Below are 25,115 nucleotides of genomic sequence, written 5' to 3' on the forward strand. Positions count from 1 at the left end.
TGCCACGCGCGCTCCGTTTGTAATCTCTGGACTGTACTTTTGATGTGTTGAAAATGTATACATTTAACTGAAACGATTTACAACTGACTGGTTCCCGCCTCTGAAATGCAATTAAGTACGATCATAGAGGGCACTGGAGACCAGTCTATTTGTGCGCGAAGCTTTCAAAGGGGTTTACTCAAATAATGTCGATTTTTACAAGCTACATGTTTGCTCATTACATCAAATCACCTGTGAAATGAAGATAATCTATCATATCCTTTCCGATGGTACTACGGTTGATCTTAGGTAAACCCGGCAAATTTTCCAAATGTGTAAACCAAACTCAAAAGTGAAAATTGAAATGAGACTGCCAGATGACCTCAAGCCCGGACTAACAGTACAAAGCTGTAGTAGGTTGTGTACGTAGGGTGGGGCAAAACCTTAAAGTGCTTTGAATGTGAGGAGAATGATCTTGTATTGTATTCTGTGTTCAGTGAAGTCTGTAGAGTATGGGGGTGATATGAGCTGATTTCTTTTGACCAGTAAGCAAAGGTGCAGCAGCATTCTGTACCAACTGTAAGTGATTGGGTGTGTTCTGAGAAAGACCATATAGTAGACTATTACAGAAATCGATTCTAGAAATGATGAATGCGTGTATGAGTTGCTCTGCTGCCTGAGTTGTAAGCATCCGCCTAATCGCAGCAATGCGCCGTAGGTGCATGTATGATGTCTGGCAAATGTTGGAGATGTGCATTTCCAAATTCATGTACTGGTCAAACATGACACCCAGGTTGCATCAACGTGGACTGGGTGCAATCAGAGTAGGCCTATCCCCTACCTGTACGTTTTGTATTTCAATTTTATGCCTGAGTTGTGGAGAAGAGATAATGAGAAATTTGGTTTTGTTGGGGTTGAATTTTAGAAAATTTGCAGCCATCCAGTTCTGAACATCGTGTAGGCAAGAAGATAATGAATGAAGTGCATGTTGGCAGTCAGTGTTGGTTTTTGGACAGAATGCGGTGTATAACTGTGTTTCATCAGCATAAAAGTGTGATTGAAGGTCATGTTGTTGAGCAATGTGTCCTAGTGGGGAGGTGTAAGAGTGAAAAGTACTGGACCGAGGACAGAGCCCTGGGGAACTCCATGAGGAACTCCAGTCTCTGCTGACGTGTGTCCGAGTACCTGTACAATCTGATGACGATCTTTAAGATAGGATTGAAACCAGCTTAGAGCTAAACCCATTACTCCAAACATATTCCTCAATCTCTGGATTAATACAGTGCGAGTCAAAAAAAACTATACACTTTTAAAACAGGCCATAGTTTTTATATAGATAAGATATTTTTATATGTACTGTTAGAGTAACTCTTCCTACTTCTTTTGTTTCTTTTCACTGGATTAGTTTTTATGCATGACTGCACAGACGACAATTAAACGGGTCGGGTGAAATCTGACTTGCGCCAACTGGTCAGGGCTGGATAACATGGATAAGAAAGAAACAATTGAAAAGAACACAACCATTGTCTAACAAAGAGACAAAACAGGATTTCATTGGCTTTTAAACTTCGTGTTTATTTAAAACATTTAAATTAAATTAAATTAAAAAGGCTATTAAATTCCAAGGTGTCTTAGTCCTCAACGTGGCCACCATCTCGTTCAATGCACAGCTGGGCTCGACACATCATTCCTTCAACAGCACGGCGAATCACCTCCCTGTCTTGTCTGAGAATGTCAATTTCAAGAGTTATTCTTTAGAGGTCATCCAGATTTGCCTACTGAAACTCTTGCCAGCAAGATCCACAAATCTGAACTGATTATGCATTCCATGACCAGAACCAAGACAATGGTTGTGTTCTTTTAAATTGTCTCATTCTTATCCAGCCCTGAACAGTTGGCGCAAGTCAGATTTCACCCGACCCCTTTAATTGTCTCCTGTGCAGTAATGCATGAAACTTAATCCAGTGAAAATGTCACCAAAATGGGATGTAGCGAAGTAAGGTGGATCAAATCTGGTAAAATCAAGTCGAGCGATGTAACTTATGTGTATTCCGGAGATGAGAAACTTCACATGGGCGGAATAGGGATCCTTTTGGGTCCAACAGCTACTGCTACAATGCTTGGATATTGGGCCATATCAGACCGGGTCATCATGGTGAAGCTTCAGGCAAAGCCCTTCAACATGAATATCATCCAGGTGTATGCTCCAACTAGCACTAGTTCAGAAGAAACTTTGGAAAAGTTCTATGCGGACTTGGATAGAGCAATGGAGCGGTGTAAATCTCAAGAGATACAAATTGTAATGGGCGACATGAACGCTATTGTTGGGGAAGGGAGGTAGAGGACATAGTTGGACTTGGTACGAGAAACGAACGTGGTGACACGTGGGTAGAATGGTGTGAGCAGAAAGGCCAGGTCATTACCAACACATGGTTCCAACATCATCCAAGGAGAAGATGGACGTGGGAAAGACCACAAGACAAAGAATCAGATTGATTTTGTCACTATCGACAAGAGGTTTTGGAACTCTGTCACTCAAGTGAAGGGGTACCCTGGTGCTGACTGCAACTCAGACCATGTTGTGGTTGTATGTTCCATCCGAGTTAAACTTAAAAAGTCTGCATGTATAAACCAACCTAAAAGATTTGACTCCACAAGTCTAAGAAATAATGAAATAGGCAAGCACTTTAGAGAAGCGGTAGAAACAGGATTGAAAGAAAGGGAACAAACAGACAACCTTGATCGGTGTTTTGAAAGATTCCAGCAGGAACTCTCAAGCGCTGCAGAAATAGTTGTGGATGACAACCAAAATTTTGGATTTAATGGAAGAGCAAAGAAGAGCAAAAGGTAACAATGACCGATATAGAGAACTTGACAGAGATATCTGGAATAGATGTCAAATTGCAAAGGAGGAATTCTATGTAAAACAATGTGAGGAATTGGAATGTCTTGAGAAGACAAACCCCCAACCCATGCATAACAAGGTATGACAGGTCATAGGCCGTAGGAAGTGTGCAAACTCTTCTTGTTGCATCGAAGACAAAGATGGAAACATCACCATGGAGAATGAGGAAATCCTACACCGTTGGGAAGAATACATCAGTGAATTATTTCAAGATAACAGAGGGCAGAAGCCAGTCGTAAACAAAGTTGGTGGCAGTGCAAGAAGATGAAATTTCACCTGCACTCAAATGTATGTCAATGGGTAAGGCTGTTGGGCCAGATGGCATAGCAGCGGAGATGTTTACTGCAATGGGAGAATTTGGTGTGAAACAAATAACGCATCTTGCAAACAGAATCTACAATAAAGGACACTTTCCTACTAAGATGATCAAATCTGTATTTATCGCAATACCAAAGAAGGCAGGAGCGACGAAATGTGATCAGTATCGGAAAATAATAGTTTGATGAGTCATCTGACAAAGCTGATTTTACATGTTTTGCTGAACCAAATCCGTGGCAGAACCACAGGTGAAATATCAGAAGAACAAAATGGGTTCAGGCCGGACAAGGGTACACGGAATGCTGTCTTCCTCATTAGGATGTTATCCGAGAGGGCGATCCAAATGCAGAAAGACCTATATGTATGTTTAATTGATTATGTCAAAGCATTTGACAAGGTGCAACATCAAGCTCTGATTGAGATGCTAGAAATGCGGGACATTGATGGAAAAGAAATCGAGCTTATCAAAAACCCCTACTGGAATCAGCTTGCAGCTATCAGAATCGATGGGAAGTTGAGCAATTGGGTTAATGTGGAGCATGGTGTCAGACAAGGCTGCATTCTGTCGCCTGACCTGTTTTCACTCTACATGGAAGTCGATCGATCCTCATGCGTTCAGTTCAGGAAATGGATGGCATCAAGATTGGAGGAGTCAATATTACAAATGTGAGATATGCGGATGATACGGTCATAACTAGTGACTCTGAGGAAAAACTGCAAGACCTCACGGACGTTGTAGTCGTGGAAAGCGAGAAAAAGGGTCAATAAACCGCAAAAAGTCCTTCAGCCTCGTCTTTTCAAAAACATCACTAGTGCACGGTGCAATATGCAGTTAAATGGGGAAATTTGAACAGGTAGATGAATTCACGTACCTGGGCAGTGTGGTTACATCCGATGGCAGATGCGAAAAAGAGATCGAGCGACGGATCGGAATTGCAAAATCTACATTTAAGAACATGGAGCGAACTCTAACAACATGATCAATCAGTCTTCAAACCAGACTTGGACTGTTACGCTACTACGTGTGGTCGACGCTCTTGTACGGTTCCGAATGCTGGACACTAAGCCAAACCATGCAACAGCGCCTGGAAGCCACGGAGATGTGGTTTTTACGCCAGATGCTGAGGATATCATGGACTGATCACATTAGCAATGTACACATCTTTGAAAGAGCCAACACATCACATGCTTTATTGCAAACAATTACAACCCGGCAGATCCGCTTCCTTGGCCACATCCTTCGGAAGAATGCACTTGAAGCAGTTGCCCTGACTGGTTCTGTTGCAGGACGTAGGGCACGAGGACAACGAATGACTTACCTCTCTTGGCTCAGAGATGCCACTGGCACAAGGCCCCTTGACATCATACGCCGGTGCCAGCAAACAAAAGAGCACATTCTGATACGCAACGTCAGATTCTGACAAGCCACATCAATGGATGGATGGATGGATATTACTACAGAATAAAACTATGGCCAATTTTAAAAGTGTATAGTTTTTTTTTTGACTCACACTGTAGATCATGATCGATCGATTCAAAGGCAGCCAAGAGGTCAAGCAGGACAAGTAACACAGCCTTTTTTTCCATGGACAGCACACATTATATCATTATGGACTTTCAGAAGTGCCGTTTCAACACTAGGGAACCTTCTGTAGGCCCATTGTCTGGCTTTGTGCAGATTGTGCTTCAACAGATGTGTGTTTAACCTGCCTTCTACAGCCTTCTTGAATACCTTCGATACAAACACAGGTTAGAAATCGGGCTCCACCCCAATCCGCCGTACACATGAAGCCGGCAGTGAATTATACTGTACAGGGTGTTTCAATAAAAAGGAAACCCAACTTTGAAGAACCAGTATGGACAGACTAAATGTTTATTGGCTATAAAACTGGTATCATCTGAAAGCGTAATCTCTATGTTTTTCAATGATACTATGTTTAAGTTTTCTCAGTCATGCATCAGTGAGCATCATTGTCTTGAAAATTGGATGCAAAAATGCAGTTGGTTCACTTTCATAAAAAAAAACTGTGGGCACGGTGTGCCTATTGTTACGAAAATGTCTGTGAAATGGCTTGAATGTTAATCCTCGAGAAAATGGCACATTGTTTTGAACGTGGCTTGGTCAAAACAAGAAATGCATGACAAACAATAAAATCCAGTTTTGAAACCAACCCGACTTGTTTTTTAGTTTCTTTTTATGCACCCGTGTCTTCTTCTTGAATGCTTATTATCATGAACACCATGCCTATTGTGTTTGACACGAAAGTAAACCAACTGCAATTTTGCATCAAAATATCATGACAGTGGCGCTCAGTGATGCATGACCCTGGAAATGTAAACAAGGTATCAGGTCGCAGCCTGTGAATACACATAAAACACAGTAGTTACATTTTAATCAATGCTTTGATCCAATGTGACAGTATATACACAGATCGGGCTATGGGCATGGCGTTGCCAGGATGAGGCGGGGGGGGGGGGGGGGGCGTTTCCCCCCACCTGGAAAAGCAATGAGCTGCTTACGATCGAACAGGATCAAATTGGCCGTTGATAACTTCAAAACATGGCATGGGTTGCGTCGCGTGCCAGCATAGGGTTACCAAACCAACAATCTTTCAGTTGAAGAACATGCATTATTCATAGATTCATGGATGGATAATTGACATCTACTCACCCCCCCCCCCCCCCATTTTTGACAGAATCTCATCCAAAGTAAGAATACACATAAAATCCCCCCCCCCCCACAGAAGTGTGGTTCGGGTCTACGAACGAATACTTACCTGTAGAGCAATACTACTTATGCATATTCCCCCTACCGGCAGGTATTTTCCGCTAAGAGTTATATACAATAGCGCCCTCTGGCGCCCTACCCATAATACCCTGCGGCATGCGTGCCTCGTGAGCGTCCTCTTTTCTCGAGCGCTAAGTCGGAATACGACAAAGTACCCAAGGCATCGAGAAGAGTGGGGTGGGGGGGGAGGGATGCTCTACAGGTAAGTATTCGTTCGTAGACCCCAACCACACTTCTGTAGGGGGGGGAGTCTACTTCACTCTACTTACCTGTAGAGCAATGCTACTTATGCATAGACTAGCACCGTCAAGGCGGTGGGTCATGCGAGATGCTATTGTGCTTTCACAGGGGCACGTAACAATACGCGTAAACCCTGGATGGGCCCGTCGCTCCACATGTGGGTGGACGAGGCAGCCCAAAAAGGTCGGCATGATAAAGACATTAGTCATAATGGTAGCCTCAACATGCTGACAGAGACACGGTCCCCGATTTTGGGAATCGCACGTAATGAATTACAGCCCACCGATACCTACACATAAGAGTTCGGTGGGGCACAAACAAAATTATAATGAAAGGCAAAACATCATGACATGGTACATATAGACACTATTATATGCACATGTACATGTACAGAGCTCAATAAAAAATCAGAGTTAGGAGACACCAATGCTGGGGAGGTCTCCGGTCTGAAACTGTCTTGAGAATATGGTGGGGCTCAGTCAGTTGCCCTCAACACTGCTCTCCCATGCTCTGCCTTTTATTTTGCGCATGCGGACCGATCACACGGATTCTGCCGTTGATAAGTCCGTGGTTTCATGGATGACCGTAGCCAACCTTCAGGCAATCTTGTCATGAAAGGCCTGCAGGTATGGTGGGGTCACCATGATAAATACATGTCGTGAAAGGCCTGCCTGTATGGCAGGGTCGTCATGACAAAAAACATGTCGCGAGAAGCCTGCTTGTATGGCAGGGTTGTCATGACAAATACGTGTCGCGAGAAGCCTGTCGGTATGGCAGGGTTGTCGTGACAAATACATTTGTAACTGCAAGTGACCGATTCAAAGCGTCCCAGTGCAGCTAATGTACGACGTTAAAGTCATGATTGGCACCAAAAATTCTCCGTCTGGACAAGAATGATTTGATGCCCTGAACAAAGACATCCGGAGGCACAGAGGGCTCCGACAGTCTTTACTATAAATCCCTCCTTAGGGAGCAGACATCAAAGTCATGATCAGCACCAAAATTCGCTGTCTGAAACGGACAAGAATCATTTGATGCCCAGAACAAAGACATCCGGAGGCAAAGAGGACTCCGACCGTCTTAGTTAAAAAAAACCTTCCTTAGGCCAAAAAAAAAAAGTCTCCGGTTTCTGGTATGGAGCTTGCCCCAAAAGTGGTGCGGCGACGCGGGTTTTTTTTTTTTTTACCAGTTTTTTTTTTTTTTTTTTGCTTCAAATGTCGGCTGATGACTGCTAATGGTGCCCGACTAAACTTAGTGCAAATATATGGGAGTCCAGAGAGGCCACATAAATCTTATTCTCGATCATAACCCCATCTAAAAACAGAATTCCAGTCAAACCAGTGAGTTTGGCAGTTTTGAAACATCATCCTGTATTGAAAAAAAAACTTTTTCATTTTGCCGACGCGCATGGCTACGGCGACGCGCGCGCATACCAGAAACCGGAGACTTTTTTTTTTTGGCCTTAGGGATCAGACGCCAAAGTCATGATCGGCACCAACATTTTCCGTCTGGAATGGACAATGATTTGATGCCTGGAACAAAGATGTCCGGAGGTAAAGAGGACTCCGACAGTCTTAGTTAAAAAACAAAAATCCTCCCGTAGGAATCGGATGGGCACACTCGGTTCCCATCAGATGTGGTCCGTCTCTATTATACAGAAAACAGTTCTTTACTACATGTACATCAAGAAGTAACAACTGCTTACAAAAAGGCAACCGTAGGGACAAATGAAACAGATGTGAAATTGTTCACTGGTTCACAGAACTCTAAAGATCTCTATAACGCTTTTGGATAAGAAGGTGTTGAAGAGGTCCTGCAATTCAGGGGTGATAAAACATCCCCTTAAGTTAACTGACATGGAGGTTCGACTGACTAACATTAAGTAATCTACTGTCGTGTTAGAAGACCCTCAAGTGCAGGCTGTAAAAGCCGTAGCTTGTTTGAGAAAGGTCTGATGCGCTAAGGGATTGCATTACAGCATCCAGCACATCAGGAGAAACTCCTGCGGAGTTGGGTGAAGGAAACCCAAGCTGTACAGAATATTGTTCTGCTCGGAAGAACATTTGTACCTCCAACTGGTGAACCAAGGGAAAGGTTATAGCCCTGGAAAACCAATCAATGGGGTCAACATGGAGTTAAGAAGAGGACCTTGTCATCCTTCTGCTCCAGTTGATTAAGTACCCGAGGGATAAGAGGAAGACGACAGGAAGGTGTATACAAGTAGCCTGTCCGTCTTCATCACCATCGTATTTGTGTGCCATGTGCGGGGGTCAGGAACCCTCAGGCATTAGCCTGGAAATCTGTGACTAGTTCATGAAACAAGTCAGATTGACATTTGGTTAGTTGTCCTTGCTTGGGAGGAGGACCGTCGAAACAAGAAGCTATGAGGAAAACCCCAATGGGGTATTTCTCAAGTGAGTGTACACAGTTGTGCAGGCTGCCTGCCCACCTGGTCGTCGATGTAAACCACAACCGTGTCAAAGTCACATCGAACCAGGATCATCTGGCACAACACCAAATATAGAAAGTAACATCGCAGTTTCTCTGAGACTGCCAGCATCTCGAGTATGTTAATGGAACTTGAATGATGCTCACACAGGGCCTCACCAATCCGCCACTAGATGCGGGTGGTGGGCAGTTAACTGGCAGGGTAACATGTCTGCCATGACAGTTAGTGATGGCTGCAATCTGTGAGAGGCCCACCCTTGTGAGGTTGGCAACGTCGAACCACAGGAGGTGCTGCACAAGTCAGGTCATGGCCTGCACTGAATGCAGTGAGGACTGGGCCGATACAAGCAAATAGGTGAATGCCAACAATCTTTGTTTCCACAGCGCAGTCATATCGCCTTTACTATCTGAGCAGAGGCCAGGAGTGAGGCGGAAAAAAGGCTGGATGGAGCCACCATAAAGTTGCAGCAAGAATCTTTGTTTGAAAACCGTGAAATTCTCAGTGCTCTGGCCTGAAAATGAGTTGCAGTTGTGTACCCTTCAGGCCAGGGCTCGTTCCCCATGCTGATGTGTTAGACAGTCGACTAAATCTCATCAACATCTTCCCAAGGGAAATACAAGACGGGCGCAACACTGTGCTGGCCCGATGATATTGATGTCAGCCTCAAAGTCTCTCTGACGAGCTCCTACGAGACAGATGGGTGGAGGTCGTCATGAGTCAGGTAGGTCACTTATGGAAGTCATCAAAACAACTGAAGCCGAATCGAAATCGTTGTTACCAGTGAAGGCCTTATCCTATGTGGCATGGCGTACAGAAAATGTTGCTAGCACGGCCACACAAAATCATCTGGGCAAACTTCAAGAGGTATGCAGTTGAGAAAACAAACAACTGTTTGTTCTTCACCTGCGCTGGCCTGACCGTGGGGTTGATGGCTATCTGAGATTGACCATCTGAGTACATGTAGTCGACATCGACCAATATGGATGTTAACATCGATATCCACCGCAAAAGAAAAGATCTTTGTCCGTTAAAAACTTAAAAGGTGGGACTCGAATCTTTGGCGGATGCCCTTTGATGGGAGAAACAGTTCATCAAGCATGTTACCCCGGCAGGCCAAGATTGCTAGGGTCTGCACTCGTGTAAAATTATAGAGTACTGAGTGCAGACCGTGAAATTGACAGTGAAAATAGCGGTCAATACGTCCGCTAAGACTGTCGAGTCAAGATTAAAACATTAAACATAATGTACTTCATGAGGATAAAGAGGGAGGCTGAACGCGTATCGCCGAGCCCACTTTAATTCTACTGCAAAGTGTATTCTACTTCTGCGAGTACTATTTACGAAGAGCCGCTTGAATAATGGGGTCCCTCTACTGCTGGTAGCTTGTGCTCAGCTGCATTGAAGAGGGAAGATGTGACCAAAAAATACCGAATTTCGCTAACGGAAAACAGTAATGATCACATTATTGCTTGAAGAGCAGCAGGCAGTTTGAATACAGGCACAATCTTTTGAATGTGGTCCACAACCTGCCTGAACCATGGAAGTATCACAACACCCAGTCGCTGAGGTTATGCCCAGACTAGGGTTCATTGTGAAGAGCAGCTGCCATCTGATGAACCATCCTTATGCAAGAGTCGAATAGACCCCGTAAACGAGAACCGTAAAACATATCTGGAGGGACGAGTTGCACAAGGCCACAGTCAGTTGCTGAACAACTCCCTCGGAGACAATGGACAGTGTACACACAAGTAATGCACACATGTACAATGTACATGTACATGAAAAATGTAGCGATCTCAGTACAGCAAGAAACACCGCCGCATGGCTAAGCACTGCGTGGCGTGTCCCATTGTCCTTGAGTCACCCAACCGTGATTAATGTAGAAGGCTACAGAGTTCACGGCTCGCAACTGAACTCAGACGGATGTTTCATTAACGTGCCCGCCAGGCAATACATGTACATGTATAAATGTATATGACCGATAATGAAGCCGAGAACAATTGCAAGGCTTGTAATGAGTGGGCCGAAAAACCGAGTCCTCATCCCGGTAGCGTATGCCGCGGTGGGATCGGTGCAATAAACTCGCCCGGATTAGAAAAAATAATGAAGCCGTTCCCGCCGAGAAATGGACACCATTTTGTCCCTTGTCGATGTGTTTCACACTTGATCCAACGGAGGTATGGGGAACACCTTGTCATTGTTAGATGTGGAGCCCGTCCTGCGCTTGATTTGAAAAATATGTGATCGGGCGGAGGGGGCTCATCGGCGGAGGGTAATTTAAGTACTCGTGTAATGTCCCTCTGCAGCAAACGGAGTTCCATTTCCACGATGGACAGCCGCTGTAACCGGTCTGATTCTTCGTCATCATTGGATGAATCAGCCGAATGCGAAGGCCAAAATGACCCCGGTGACTGAGAGCCGTCTGGAGGGGCTAGTTGTACAGAACCACGCGGTGGTGGCTGGGCAACACCCTCGGAGATCATAGACATACATTGTAAGGCGAGACTGTAAGGCGAGACCAACAACCGAGGGTTGTGGGGCGTGGCTCGCCACTCCAGGGGGGCCACCATTAGGGCCCGCCTGGCGTCCTACAGACATAGCCGATAGTGTAGGTAAAATCGACTGAAATGCCTGCAGGAAAACAGACCTCGAGATCGAGTCCTCACGTCAGGAGCGTTTGGGACCGGTGGGACCGGTCAGAGGAACCGTCAGAATCTGAAGAACGGCGTGATCGGCGATCAGCTTTCTTCTTCTTGCTCTTCCTCTTTGAAGAACGGCCCCAGGGTGTGTTTGACTACAAGTCAGAAGACACCTGGGGCACCGGGACCCCCGAGCAACGAAAAAAACCCGATGACGAGAGTGGTCCCTCAGAGCGAGATAGAACGAGGGCCGTTGGTCCGGGATCCCCCCGGGTGACCGGCTCCGCATCGCTCATAACGTACCCGGCCGACAGTACCTCAGGCCCCGTGGGCCCACGGGGGCTGAGCGAGCGCTGGACGGTCCGGTAGCCCGTGCAATAGCCCATCCCGGCAACCAGTGGTACTCGACACTGTGTCGGGAGGGCATGGGTGACTAGAGCCCACTGAAACGTGGCGGTTAGTCCCCTCGGGCTGCCCCGTGATCGGGGGAGGGCCAGGCGATACAGCGGTGCTCGTACCCGAGCCACGCTTGCCCTGACGGCCCTTTTTAGGCTTTGCTCCGGCACAGGAGATATGTTTTGGAGGAACCTTGCCGGAGTGTGCCTTTAGTTTGGGTGTTCCGCTTGAATTGACTGGAGAAGGAGACCGAGGTCCCCTTAACTGGTCAGCGGAACTGCCAACGCCCCCAGCCGGCAGTGCAGGCTAAGGGTGCTGGACGAGGGACTGCTGCCGCGGTAACGACGTACCGTTAACGGCAGAGTCCCCCGAGAACTCGGTCCATCCCGTGGGAGAGGAATTCCCCTCGGTTTTGTGACAGATCGGTTCATAATAATCAAATAAATACAACCAAGAAGATGATGAGAAACTCTACAAACTGTTGTTTTATTAACTCTTTTATTATAAACTTCTCTTAAGCGAAAAAGGGTAGTAAATTGACGAGGAAAACAGGAGCTATTTTACACACGTCCTACCCGACCTGCCGCTAAGAGAAAAGAGGACGCTCACGAGGCACGCATGCCGCAGGGTATTATGGGTAGGGCGCCAGAGGGCGCTATTGTATATAACTCTTAGCAGAAAATACCTGCCGGTAGGGGGAATATGCATAAGTAATATTGCTCTACAGGTAAGTAGATCGGATCGGGCTATGGGCATGGCGTCGCCCCCCCCCCCCCCCCCCACCTGGAAAAGCAACAAACAAAAAAAGGGGGGGGGGGAAAGAAAAGGATGTGCGAAGTCATATTGCTGTTAATTTAATGCACATTTAACAACATGGGCGTCCGCAGGTATGTCAATGGGGATGGGGGCAAATGTCCCCCGCCCTCTCTCAAAAACAATGATAAATGGAGAATATGCCAGAGAAAGTACAAGGATTTTTGGAAATGAAGTGCTTTGTACCACCCCACCCCCCAGAAAAGAGCCTGGCAACGCTGTGGGGTTTCTTTGTGTGTGTGTGCATGTGGCTAGAGCCAGGTAAGCTGTGGCTCATGATGCGTGCCCGCTGATACAGTGGGGCGCTGTGGTCCAATGGTTACGGTGTTCGACTCGTGTGCCGTGGTACATGGGTGCGAATCCTGACCGTGGGAACATGGTGCTTGTGCTCTTGAGCAAGGCACTTTATCATTATTGCTTCGTCCTTCGGATGGGACGTAAAACCGTAGGTCCTGTGTGTTGTGTTATGCACGTTAAAGAACCCAGTAACACTTATCGCTAAGAGAAGGGGTTTGCCCCGGTGTTTCTGGCAGTGGCTGCAATGTGTGCCGCAGCACCTTGTAAACCATTATAAGGTGCTACATAATGGGTCTCATATTTCTCATAAACTTTATTTACCTTTCTTTAATAATAGACATATCTCCAGCGCCTTGAGTACCTAATTGTTGGTAGATACGTGCGCTATATAAGACTCCATTATTATTATTATTACAGCACAGCCTTGTAATCAAGGCTAGGAGTTTCTGTGTTTTTAATGATATGACATTTATTCAGTTTAATTTAAATATCTGTTGCAGGCTTATGTGCAGGACCTCTTGTTCCAGAATGCCCACCAAGTCTTTGAGTTACTGTCCAGATTAAGGGGACACATATACGTCTGCGGGGATGTTACCATGGCAGCCGATGTCAGCAAAGTCATTCAGTCCATCGGGGTTGATGTTGCCAAGATGTCAGATGAAGAGGCCAAATATTGGGTGACTGGCCTTAGGGTGGGTTTTCTCAAATGTCTAAAAAAAAATTATTTGCATTGATTTAAATGTCTTAAATTTGTAAAAGAGTTTGTAGAATTTCAGATCTTTCCTCCAGTGATCGGGCACTCATTGAAGACACTTCAACTCACGTTAAAAGGTCTCAGACAATTGGGGATTTATAGTGAAACAAACTTGCAAAATAAGTTTGCAAATTGCAGTTATAAATACATAGGTCCAGTAGAGTTTGTTTGGGAAAGCAAGTGTTCTTCATAGCAATTTCAGCTGCCAGCATGACACTTGATCAGTTCCTGATACAACATATAAAATGCTTCAAACACATAAATGAAGGGATTGGTTTCACAAGCAGCTGATTTTATAAATATTATTTCAAGTGTTTGGGACAGATAAAACGGACATTCTGATATAATGCCTTTTCCGCAAATTCAGAAATGTATTGTTCTTAGAATTTGGAACAGTGGAACAGTCATAGCTCCTTGGTACTATATCTGAGCAGGCACGGTTCTAGAGCCAATATTATTTTTTTTGGGGGGGGGGTTAACACAAAAGTGAATTCTGGAGAAGCGTTTTCTGTTTTTATCACATAGCTCGTACTAAACAAATAAAAGTCATTTCAAATGTTTTCTTAGATTAACAAACCAACATTGGTGTACAGTTAATGTTAAAGGCACATATGAACATTGTTGCACAAAAAGCAAGTATTTCCATTACCTTGAATACACAGGGAGACCCCCCAAAAATGACCCCCAAAAATGCAACCCTAAAACAAATGCCTTAAAGAAAAATAGATTGGTGGATTTGTATGTTTTGGGTATCAGATTAAAGCTGAGAGATTTTTCTTTCAAATAGTTGTCGAGTAAATGCCAGTGATGTAAAAGTAGTATTTTTTTGTCTTTAAACACAAAAAATACCATAGGATTTTCACTGCACCTACAATGTATTGTGTGCTTGTCCTGATCCTTACAAACAACACAGCACATATGACAAGAGTACAAACGAATTTGATGGAAATACCTTTTATTTTCCACCTGAACAGGTATCTCATCTTTTTAGTCCTATTTAAAAACCTTTTCAGCATCATAAATATGCTAAAATATAGGTTTTCCCGGCCAATTTCACCAATTTTTCCTTCAATTTAACACCTGGCTCATTCGATTTAGATTGAAATTGAAAGAACACGCAGATCGGCATCGACAATCAAAAAGAATCATTCAATTTCACTATCCAAGCAATCTATCGCCTTATAGCTTCACTCCTCCCTGTAAAAGATGCATTCATATTAAAAGTATCGCGTTGTTCATTCAATTTCGTCTAAACCAGCAGTAAGGGGTTGATCGGGCATTCGTTTCATTAATGGGCAAACATATTTCACATTTTGTCAAACATCTTTTAAGAATTCATACGTGTACGTATTCCTTAGCATAAATCATGATTTTTCTCAGGAATTTTTTTTGTGCAACTCTTTACTACTGTGAAATGTACGAAAACTTCACATTTGACAACATTTTTGGGTTAATCTTATTGCAAAAGTGCACTTCTTTAACCCTAAAGGGACCGAAAATCTGCCCCTCGGCTGAGAGATGGTCAAAACAACCGGCCCTTTTAGGGTCAAACATTTAAAAGTTTCCATGCTTTTCCAGACTACGTATGAGCGCGCTGTTACTGTCACGTCATTTCAGGAAGACACTGTTCAGTTTTGGGGGTTTTCTTTCAAATTATTCATCCAAAATTTGCTAATTGAAAACATTTGTGGGAAAGGGTTGCTCACTGGCTTACTGCCATGCATACTGACCATCAAAGAATCACCAAATGAAAGAAATTTATAACAGCAAAATATCCAAAATTCTAGCAACCTTTTTGTGCTTAAATAGCCATGTAACATGAATCATGCCCGGAATGCCATCACAGGTATTCTAATGAATATGAAACTTTGCATTAGCAGAAAAACGGAGAAGGCACCAAAACATCCTTCAAAAATGGAAAAATAAAACTTGCAAATAAGGTGGTTTTTTTTGGGGGGGGGGGCGTGGTCACCCTGTTTACTGTGCATGCCATCACAAGTATGTATTATATGCTGAGCAAAAAAAAATTCTGTGTACAACACTGAACCAGCTGAAACTGCCTGTACTTTTTTGTATGTGCATGATTCGATACAGGATGAGAACAGATACCATGAAGATATCTTTGGCGTGACACTGAGGACAGCTGAAGTCACAGAGCAGAAACGTAGGGAGAGCTACGACATCAGAAAACATCGCCAGAGTCCGACCCAAACACAATCCAGAGAGCGTTCCTCGGATAACAATAATGCCGTTTAAACTCTTCCAAGGAGACTAACCCAGTGTTTGATTTGGCATAAAGGTCAAGATACTTTGAAGCCATCCTGGACGCAGACATTTTGAATTCATGTACGTATTTGGGGAACGTAATAAAATCTCACAGAATTGATTTAGGATAATATACTCTAAATGCAACGCTCAAGTACAGCATACACGAACATCGTAAGTGTGTTTTCTGTATGACGGTTTAAAACCGTCACAGCAAAAATCCTCTGCAGCACCTACGTGTACATGAATTTTAGGATTCTACAATAAACTCCGGCTAAACCAACATCGTACAACTCGTCAAATTGCTCAAGTCGGCCATCTGACTAAAGTCACGATTGTCCGTAATGCATTTTCATCGAATTTTTTATGTCTAAGTCGGCTTTTATAAGTCGCCTTTTCGCTCAAGTTGTCATGTTACTCTCGGTCCCCTTTCCATAAAAAGCATTACAAAATCCTTTGTGTAAGTCGGCATTCAACAAATCATGCATTGGCATCGACTTCCAGTACTGTGGTTGGCAAAGTGTCGAGTGAAACAGACTGGAGTGTACCTCGTGAAAACAAGGTACACTCATTCATTTGAACAATTTACTGGAATGACATATATTGTCAAGAATTTATTTTACTCTCCGAAATAAATTAACTTTTTTTTCTTAATGGTTTGTCTTATTTACAGTAGTTTGAAAGTAAGTTTCACAGTTATCATTTAATGACAACTTTACAATTTTTTTTAGACATTTATTTTTAAACTTAAACCACCATGTCTTCAATGTTAACATTCAAATTTTATTTTTGAACTTTTAATGGTGAAAGTGTAGGAGTATTTTATGCATGGGGATTTTAATGGGTTTTACAATATTTTATGTAGCTTGAATAAATTGTTTTTGAGGTTGAGTATGTACTTTCGTTTTTAATTGCGTCAATCAGAAAAAGTCTTATTGTTAATATTGATTGGTCTCAGAATTTAATGTGTGTTGCTATGTCACTAGTAACCCAGTGAGATTCTTATGTAAACAATTTTCAGTCTGAAATTTGGCACTGTTGGAATTTGCTTTAAATGTTAAGGTATATTTTAACTTAAACAATATGTCTTCAACGTTAACGAGCAAATTTTATTCTTTGCACATAGATCACTATGCTCAAAGAAATATATTTGAATGTTAACGTTGAAATGTTTAAAAGTGCAAGTGAATTTTACATATTGTCATGTTTATGGGGGTTTTCAAGATTTTAATAAGATTTGAATACATTGCTTTCAGGAATATATGTATTGTTTTAAATTGCAGTAACGTTGGGTTTTACAACATTATTAATTCAGTTGTTTGGGGTTTGATTTGTTTTAACCCTCTTTTATCTATGTCTTTTAGAAATATAAGAAACAATTTGAGCCCAGAAACCAAGATGGGGGATCAATGGATAAATTGGCAGTGGGAGTGGAGGCCCCAGGTTTGAGTCCATACTCTGGGGCAGAGAACCCTATGGATTGGAGCTCTGTAACAGGTGCTGCCACTGTCAAAGTCTAGCCGATAGTGAAACAATTGTGCATTTTTGTCTTATAAAAAATGTATGAAACTTCACATAATTTATATTCATGAGACAAATATTTTCAGATGTGGAGCATTTCAATTAAAGACATCTTAACTAAAACATATATAATTTACTCGCTTAGAATGTTACACTATGTTTCTGGATTCAAAACGCTGCGTATAATCAGTGCCATGTTACGCCAACACTCATTTTCATCACTTTTATTGTGCGATTGATGCGGCTAAAATGTGCATTCAAATTATGGTCATAAATTCAGGCATCAGTCAGGTCTGTTTTGTTTTCCAGATGTCTTATTTCACCAGAAAGATCGTCTTGGAACAGATAATCTTTGTCATTTGGCAATTTGACAGCAAATTACATTTGCCATTCAGTGATGACTGGGGAGGGGGGGGGGCGGCTCTATACATGTACATGTAACTAACTAAGTTTTAGAGAAAATAATTAGTTTTGTTATTTGGTCCTAGAATAGAATTGTTTATTGGAAAGTGGTTCAAATAAAGGCATTCATAAGGTGGAATTTGCGTTCTGGTGATGTAAACTAATATAAGGTTTTGCCCTTCACCGACGTGTATCACTGTATACTCAGTGAGTTGCCTCCCGAGTGAAAGTGAGTAAAAATCATTCGGTTGTGACTGGACCCACAACTTCCTGCTTTCTAGGCAGAATATTTTTTTTACATTTAAAAAAAATTACAATCCATCAGACAGTACCTACTGGGGATCATTGTTGCCAAAATAATGATTTCAGCTTCACTTTTGACGGTGGGCACACTAATGCTGTGATGTCATCAAAATGGTTGTCGGGTGTCATAAATACGTACACATACGTTCATGCTATTTTCATATTTTCAGAAGTTCTTTTCACTTCATCTCGCATAACCGGTCTATTAAAACTACATATAAGCATTTATAATGCACATTTTATCTGATGACATCATCCAACCGGAAGTGACGTGTAAATAAAATGTGTTTTGAAATCTACATGTATGGATCCCTGAAGGTGCATTTGTTCAACATCATAAATGCTTGAACTCAAATGTTTGAATTTCATACTTGTTCTTCCTTTTAATTAAACATACAACTGAGTTAAGACAATGCCAAATGAAATAGTGTCTAGTCAACTGTGTGATATTTTTAATACATGCACTTCTCGATTCACATGTGTTTTGAAGTTAAGATATGTTTGACGCCCAGCTTTTAACCAAACATTTTTCAAATATACTCCATTTTAATGATGGTGCCTACATGTAAATTATATGCAAGTCCTTAAAATGCTGCAATTTTTTTTGGGGGGGGGGGAGACAAATGTACACACTTATTTTGATTTTTGAGAATGAGAGTTGATTATGACTTGAAAATGGAAACATTTTACACAAGCAAACAAATTAAGGAAATATTTAGTGAGGAATGCCAAACACAAAAAAACGGCATGATAATGTCAATCCGAAAGGACGCCTCTTGGCCGTACATCAAAGCAAGTTTAACTTTCTTGAATTGAAACGTATTCTTCCCCTTTAGGATGGGGGCACATCTGGCATATAAACAAAACACCAACAATCTAACCCAAATTTCTGCTTTTTGATGATATTAAATTAACCTGGTATGTCAACGTGTTAAAGCATAAAACGAAAATGTGGGAGGAAAAGAGTGATTCCAAATAAAAGGCCAAATTCGTGTCATTGAGTGGTCGGGCACAACCCGACCACTCTTTGGATTTGTTGCGATTAATCTTTCTTTCTTTCTTTCTTTCTTTCTTTTTTTTTCCCGGACAATACTTCTCCGCGGGTTTTCTCTTAAACGGTATATGGTATGAACTTGTAACTTTCAATATATATCGACCCTCATCCGAAGTGGTGCATATACTCTGACGTCATGATTACGTCATCAGGTGTCAAATTACAAGTGATTTTATCTGAAAAAGTGACCGATTACTTTCACCTATAACTCTTGAACTAAACAATCAATGATGTTTGTATTCTGTAATCAGATATAGACCATTAATTGCTTAACATTTTTTGTCGTGTACGTGAACTCGCTTGACCTTTACTTCCGGGTCTACCGGAAGGTTAAACTTAGGTGAATTCAAAATGAGACTTTAGCCTAAAATCAAAACAAAGCAAAATTTCGTCCATACAGTTTACGGTATGATCATTAAACCTAGTGTAAACTTGTACCACGTTACGAAGGTACTATATTTTGTTACGTCATTATTACGTCATCATGTATAAAAATTACAAGAGGTTTAAGGGCAAATTTTGACAGAATAGTTTGCTCTATACATGTATCTTTTGAACTAAATATAGTATCGTGTTTGTTTTTTCGTGAGGTTGTAGACTATATGCTGTGAGAAACACTTGTTGTCTCCGGACACAAAACCGCTTGACCTTCACTTCCGGTGTTACCGGAAGTGCAATAAAAACAGAGTACAACTCAAAAGCGGAAGCATTTTACTACACACATATATATAATGAAAGTGTTTTTCGAGGAATGCCAGACACAAAACAGTGTAATGACCTCATCTTTCGAAAGGGCGCCCCCTAGCGGCATATTAAATAGTACTTTCTTAAATTTGAAAACCATCCGTTAAAATATCACCAAATCGCCTCTTGATATTCTTTGATTAACCACAGATCATTTGGCAAGGTTTCAAATTCATGACGTCATCAAACCAAAAGTTACTTCTATGAGAATTTGAAAACGATATTTTAAATTTAATTCTATCATTTGATTTATGTCGTATATCTTCGTAGCCCAAATAACGATATCCCTTACAATATTCACCTTTTGCTTCCAAATACTGTGACGTCATCAAAACAGAAGTTAGGTGTTATGGATACATACAGTTATATTTTCCATATTTTCATACATTATTTAACTTCACAACAAACATTTATCCACTCCGAACTAAATCAGTATTCACTTCCCGTTTTTGAATAATGACGTCATCAAGCCGGAAATAACTTGTATGTGTACATAAAATGTCTACTAAAATTTATCACACCGTTAAAGATGCATTTTTTTAAACAATGATTGATTGTATTGGAAAGGATTTAATTTTGTGATCCATTTTCTTACATAAACATATTCATAACTCAACTCGGCGGTGTTTATATACAAATTGCCTGCCCGACCACTCTGCATTTGTAACAACAAATGCGAACCTCTAGTTAATCTTTCTTTGAGTGGTCAGGCACAACCCACCACTCTTTGGATCTGTTACGATTAATCTTTCTTTCTTTCTTTCTTTTTTTTCCGTACAGCACGTTTCCGCGGGTTTTCTCCTGAATGGTTTATGATAGGAACTTGTAACTTTCAATATATATCGACCCTCATCCTTAGTGGTGCATATTACTCTGACGTCATGATTACGTCATCGGCTGTCAAATTACAAGCGATTTTAGGTGGAAAAGTGACCAATTACTTTCACTTATAACTCTTGAACTAAATAATCAATGATGTTTGTATTCTGTGATGAGATAAGACCATTAATTGTTCAACATTTTTTGTCATGTAAGTAAACTCGCTTGACCTTTACTTCCGGGTCTACCGGAAGGTCAAAGTTGGATGAATTCAAAATGAAGACGTTAGCCTGAAATCAAAACAAAGCAAAATTTCTTCCAAATGGTTTACGGTACAATCACAAAACCTTGTGTGAATTTTTACCATGTTACGAAGATGTTATACATTTTGTTACGTCAGCATGACGTCATCGGGTATCAAATTACAAGCGATTTAAGGGCAAATTTTGACAAAATAGTTTACGCTATATCTTTTGAACTAAATAGATAATCGTGTTCGTTTTTTCATGAGGTTGTAGACTATGCCGCGAGTAACATTTCTTGTTCCCGGACACAAAACCGCTTGACCTTCACTTCCGGTGTTACCGGAAGTGCAATAAAAACCTAATATAACTCAAAAGCAGAATCATTTTACTACACTCATATAAATTATGAAAGTGTTGAGTGAGGAATGCCAGACTCAAACACAGTGTGATTACGTAATCTTTCGAAAGGGCGCCCCCTAGCGACACATAAAACAGTGTTTGCTTTCTTTAATTTGAAAACCATCCGTTCAAACTTTATCAAATCGCCCCTTGATATTCTTTGAATAACCACAGATAACTTAGCAAGGTTTCAAATTCATGACGTCATCAGACCGGAAGTTACTTCTGTGAGAATTTGAAAACGACCCGCATTTTAAGTCTATTTTATATCATTTGATCCATGTTGAATATCTTCGTAGCCCAAATAATGATATCCATTACAATGTCCACTTTTGGCATGCTTCCAAATACTGTGACGTTATCAAACTGGAAGTTAGATGTTATGAATACATACACTTACATTTTTACCCCTCAGCCGAGAGGCTCGAGGGGTATTGTCATCGCCTAGGGCGTCCGTCCGTCCGGCCGGCCGTCCGGGTAGCTTAGTTTCCGGATGATAACTTGAGTTAGAAATGTTGTTTGGGGTTGTAACTTCGGTAGGGGGTTGCCCTTAGGAGTAGGCAAGTTGGGATTGGTTTTGAGGTCAAAAGGTCAAGGTCACCGTGGTGAGTTAAAGGTAAATGGTTTCCGGATAACTTGAGTTAGAAATGAGATTTTGGTGTCTAACTTTGGTAGAGGGTTGCCCTTGGGAGTGGGCAAGTTGGGATTGGTTTTGGGTCAAAGGTCAAGGTCACCATGGTGAGTTAAATGTAAATGGTTTCCGGATGATTACTTGAGTAAGAAATGAGATTTTGATGTCTAACTTTCGGTAGGGGGTTGCCCTTGAGAGTAGGCAAGTTGGGATTGGTTTTGGGGTCAAAAGGTCAAAGGTCAAGGTCACCGTGCTGAGTTACATGTAAATGGTTTCCGGATGATAACTTGAGTTAGAAATGAGATTTTGGTGTCTAACTTTGGTAGAGGGTTGCCCTTTGGAGTAGGCAAGTTGGGATTGGTTTTGGGGTCAAAAGGTCAAAGGTCAAGGTCACCGTGGTGAGTTAAATGTAAATGGTTTCCGGATGATAACTTGAGTTAGAAACGAGATTTTGGTGTTTGATTTAGGTAGGGGGTTTCCCATTGGTACAGGCATGTTGAGACTGGTTCTGGGGTCAAAGGCCAAAGGTCAAGGTCACCATGTTGAGTTACAGGTTAATGGTTTCCAGATGATAACTTGACTCTGGCTGAGGGGTTTCAACAGCAATGCTGTTATTTTTCATATTTTCATACATTATTTAACTTCCGCACAATGAACATGTATCCACTCCGAACTAAATCAGTGTTCACTTTTCGTTTTTGAATAATTACGTCATCAAGCCAGAAATAACTTAAATGTGTACATAGAATGTTTACTGAATTTTATCAAACTCTGCGTTTGTAACAACAAACGCAAACCTCTAGTTGAGTGGTCGGGTACAACCCGACCACTCTCTGTTATTGTTATGGTAAATCTTTCTTTTTTTTCCGGACAATACTTCTCCGCGGTTTTTTTCTTAAACGGTATATGGTATGAACTTGTAACTTTCAATATATATCGACCCTCATCCGAAGTGGTGCATATTACTCTGACGTCACGATTACGTCATCAGGTGTCAAATTACAAGTGATTTTATCTGAAAAAGTGATCAATTACTTTCACCTATAACTCTTGAACTAAACATTCAATGATGTTTGTATTCTGTAATCAGATAGACCATTAATCGCTAAACATTTTTTGTCGTGTACGTGAACTCGCTTGACCTTTACTTCCGGGTCTACCGGAAGGTCAAAGTTAGGGGAATTCAAAATGAAGACGTTTGCCTGACATCAAAACAAAACAACATTTCTTCCGAACAGTTCACGGTATGATCACAAAACCTTGTGTGAACTTGTACCAGGTTACGAAGATGTTATACATTTTTTTACGTCATCAGACGTTATCAGGTATCAAATTACAAGCGATTAAGGGCAAATTTTGACAAAATAGTTTGCGTTATATCTTTTAAACTAAATAGAGTATCGTGTTCGTTTTTTCGTGAGGTTGTAGACTATGCCGTGAGAAACATTTCGTGTTCCCGGACGCAAAACCGCTTGACCTTTACTTCCGTTGTTACCGGAAGTGCAATAAAAACTGAATATAACTCAAAAGCGGAAGCATTTTACTACAGACATATATATTATGAAAGTGTTTAGTGAGGAATGCAAGACGCAAAAAACAGTGTGATGACGTCAACATCCGAAAGGGCGCCCTCAATCGGCACATAAAATAGAGTTTCCCTTCTTTAATTTTAAAACCATAGGTCCAAATTTTACCAAATCGCCCCTTGATATTCTATGATTAACCACAGATACTTTGGCAAGGTTTCAAATTCATGGCGTCATCAGACCGGAAGTTACTTTAAGGAGAATTTGAAAAGGATCATAGTTTTAATTTAATTCTATCATTTGATCCCTGTCATATCTTCGAAGTCCAAATAATGATATCCATTACAATGTTCACCTTTGGATCTCTAATGCTGTGACGTCATCAAACCGGAAGTTAGGTGTTATTAATATGTCATCAAACCGGAAGTTAGGTGTTATTAATACAAACAATTATATTTCCCATATTTTCATACATTATTTTAACTTTACAATGAAAAATTATCCTGTCCGAACTTTATCAGTATTCACTAACCGTTTTTGACTGATGCCGTCATCAAACCAGAAATAACTTTTTTGTGCACATAGAATGTTTACTGAAATTTATCACACCGTTAAAGATATCTTTTTTGAAACATTGATTGTACTTGAAGGGATTTAATTTTGTGATCCTTTTTTTCTACATAAACATATATTACTAACTTAACTGGGCAGTGTATAATGAAAAGGCTGTCCGCCCGACCACTCTGCGTTTGTAACTCAACAAACGCGAAACTCTAGTTGTTTTTTGTGTGTGTCTGAATTCGCTCGGCGAAAGACAAGTTGATACTACTATGCATGCATACATTTGTAAACATATCTCAAACTGCTTTGTATGTTCATTTGACAACTTAAATTGGCACAAAACTTTCTTACATCAAATTTATTCATTTCCTTTTTTGTTTGTCCCTTCCCTTTGATATTTTTTCCCAATATTGTTTTTCCACTCTACAGTATCCGATTTATGTGCTGAATTTACTTCACAGAATAGACTTCTCCCAGCTGTTTTCTAAATTATTGAAATAAAATCTATTTTAAGGAAAAAATTCTTTGCTTTTAATCCTTCCCCATTTTTATCAAAATCTGTACTTCAGCTGTGTAAAAGCCAAATACAATTTTGAATTTTCTTTTTTAATATTAGACTGCCAAGGCCAAATTCAGAAAGGAATTGTCAAGTTTGGATTAATGGTGTAGTATTTTGTAATGTGTTTTTTTTCCCACCGCCTAATTATGAAATGTGTGTCTGCCCAAAGAAGAGAAAGTTTGTCCAAATTGTGTTTCTGACTCTACGTTTGGGCTTATTTTGCCACTTTTTTCCAAATGGAAGCCCTGTTTACAACAAGGTCGGGGAAATGGGTATTCAATTGTACTCCTTCATTTCTGCTCAAAATGCCCCGTAAACACTCTTCTCGGTAGGAAAAAAAGGCATCAAGTGGATTTGGGTTTTATAGTGTTTGAATAATAATCTCAGAAAGTTTTGAAGAATATACTCAAAGTTGTATGGGAGATGATTTGTAACCATAGCCAGCTGGATAACAATTTGCATGATTCTGCAGTGACATCCCGCAGAACCCAACAAATCAATTCAGGCT

General features: G+C 41.3%; 1 protein-coding gene across 3 annotated transcripts in view; it reads left to right on the forward strand.

Annotated features, from left to right (window-relative positions):
- Positions 1-17,907, forward strand: part of LOC119723812 (nitric oxide synthase, brain-like) — a 160,540-nt gene extending 142,633 nt beyond the window's left edge. For all 3 annotated transcript variants that reach the window (XM_038194687.1, XM_038194689.1, XM_038194688.1), the window contains 2 exons: positions 13,325-13,516; positions 15,673-17,907. In XM_038194687.1, the coding sequence (XP_038050615.1) occupies positions 13,325-13,516; positions 15,673-15,834 (354 nt within the window). In that variant the 3' untranslated portion in view covers positions 15,835-17,907. The remainder of the gene's footprint in view (positions 1-13,324; positions 13,517-15,672) is intronic.
- The last annotated feature ends 7,208 nt before the right edge of the window (positions 17,908-25,115 follow it).

This window comes from Patiria miniata, unplaced genomic scaffold, assembly GCF_015706575.1.
Source record: "Patiria miniata isolate m_02_andy unplaced genomic scaffold, ASM1570657v1 HiC_scaffold_17, whole genome shotgun sequence".
Taxonomy (NCBI): Eukaryota; Metazoa; Echinodermata; class Asteroidea; order Valvatida; family Asterinidae; genus Patiria; species Patiria miniata.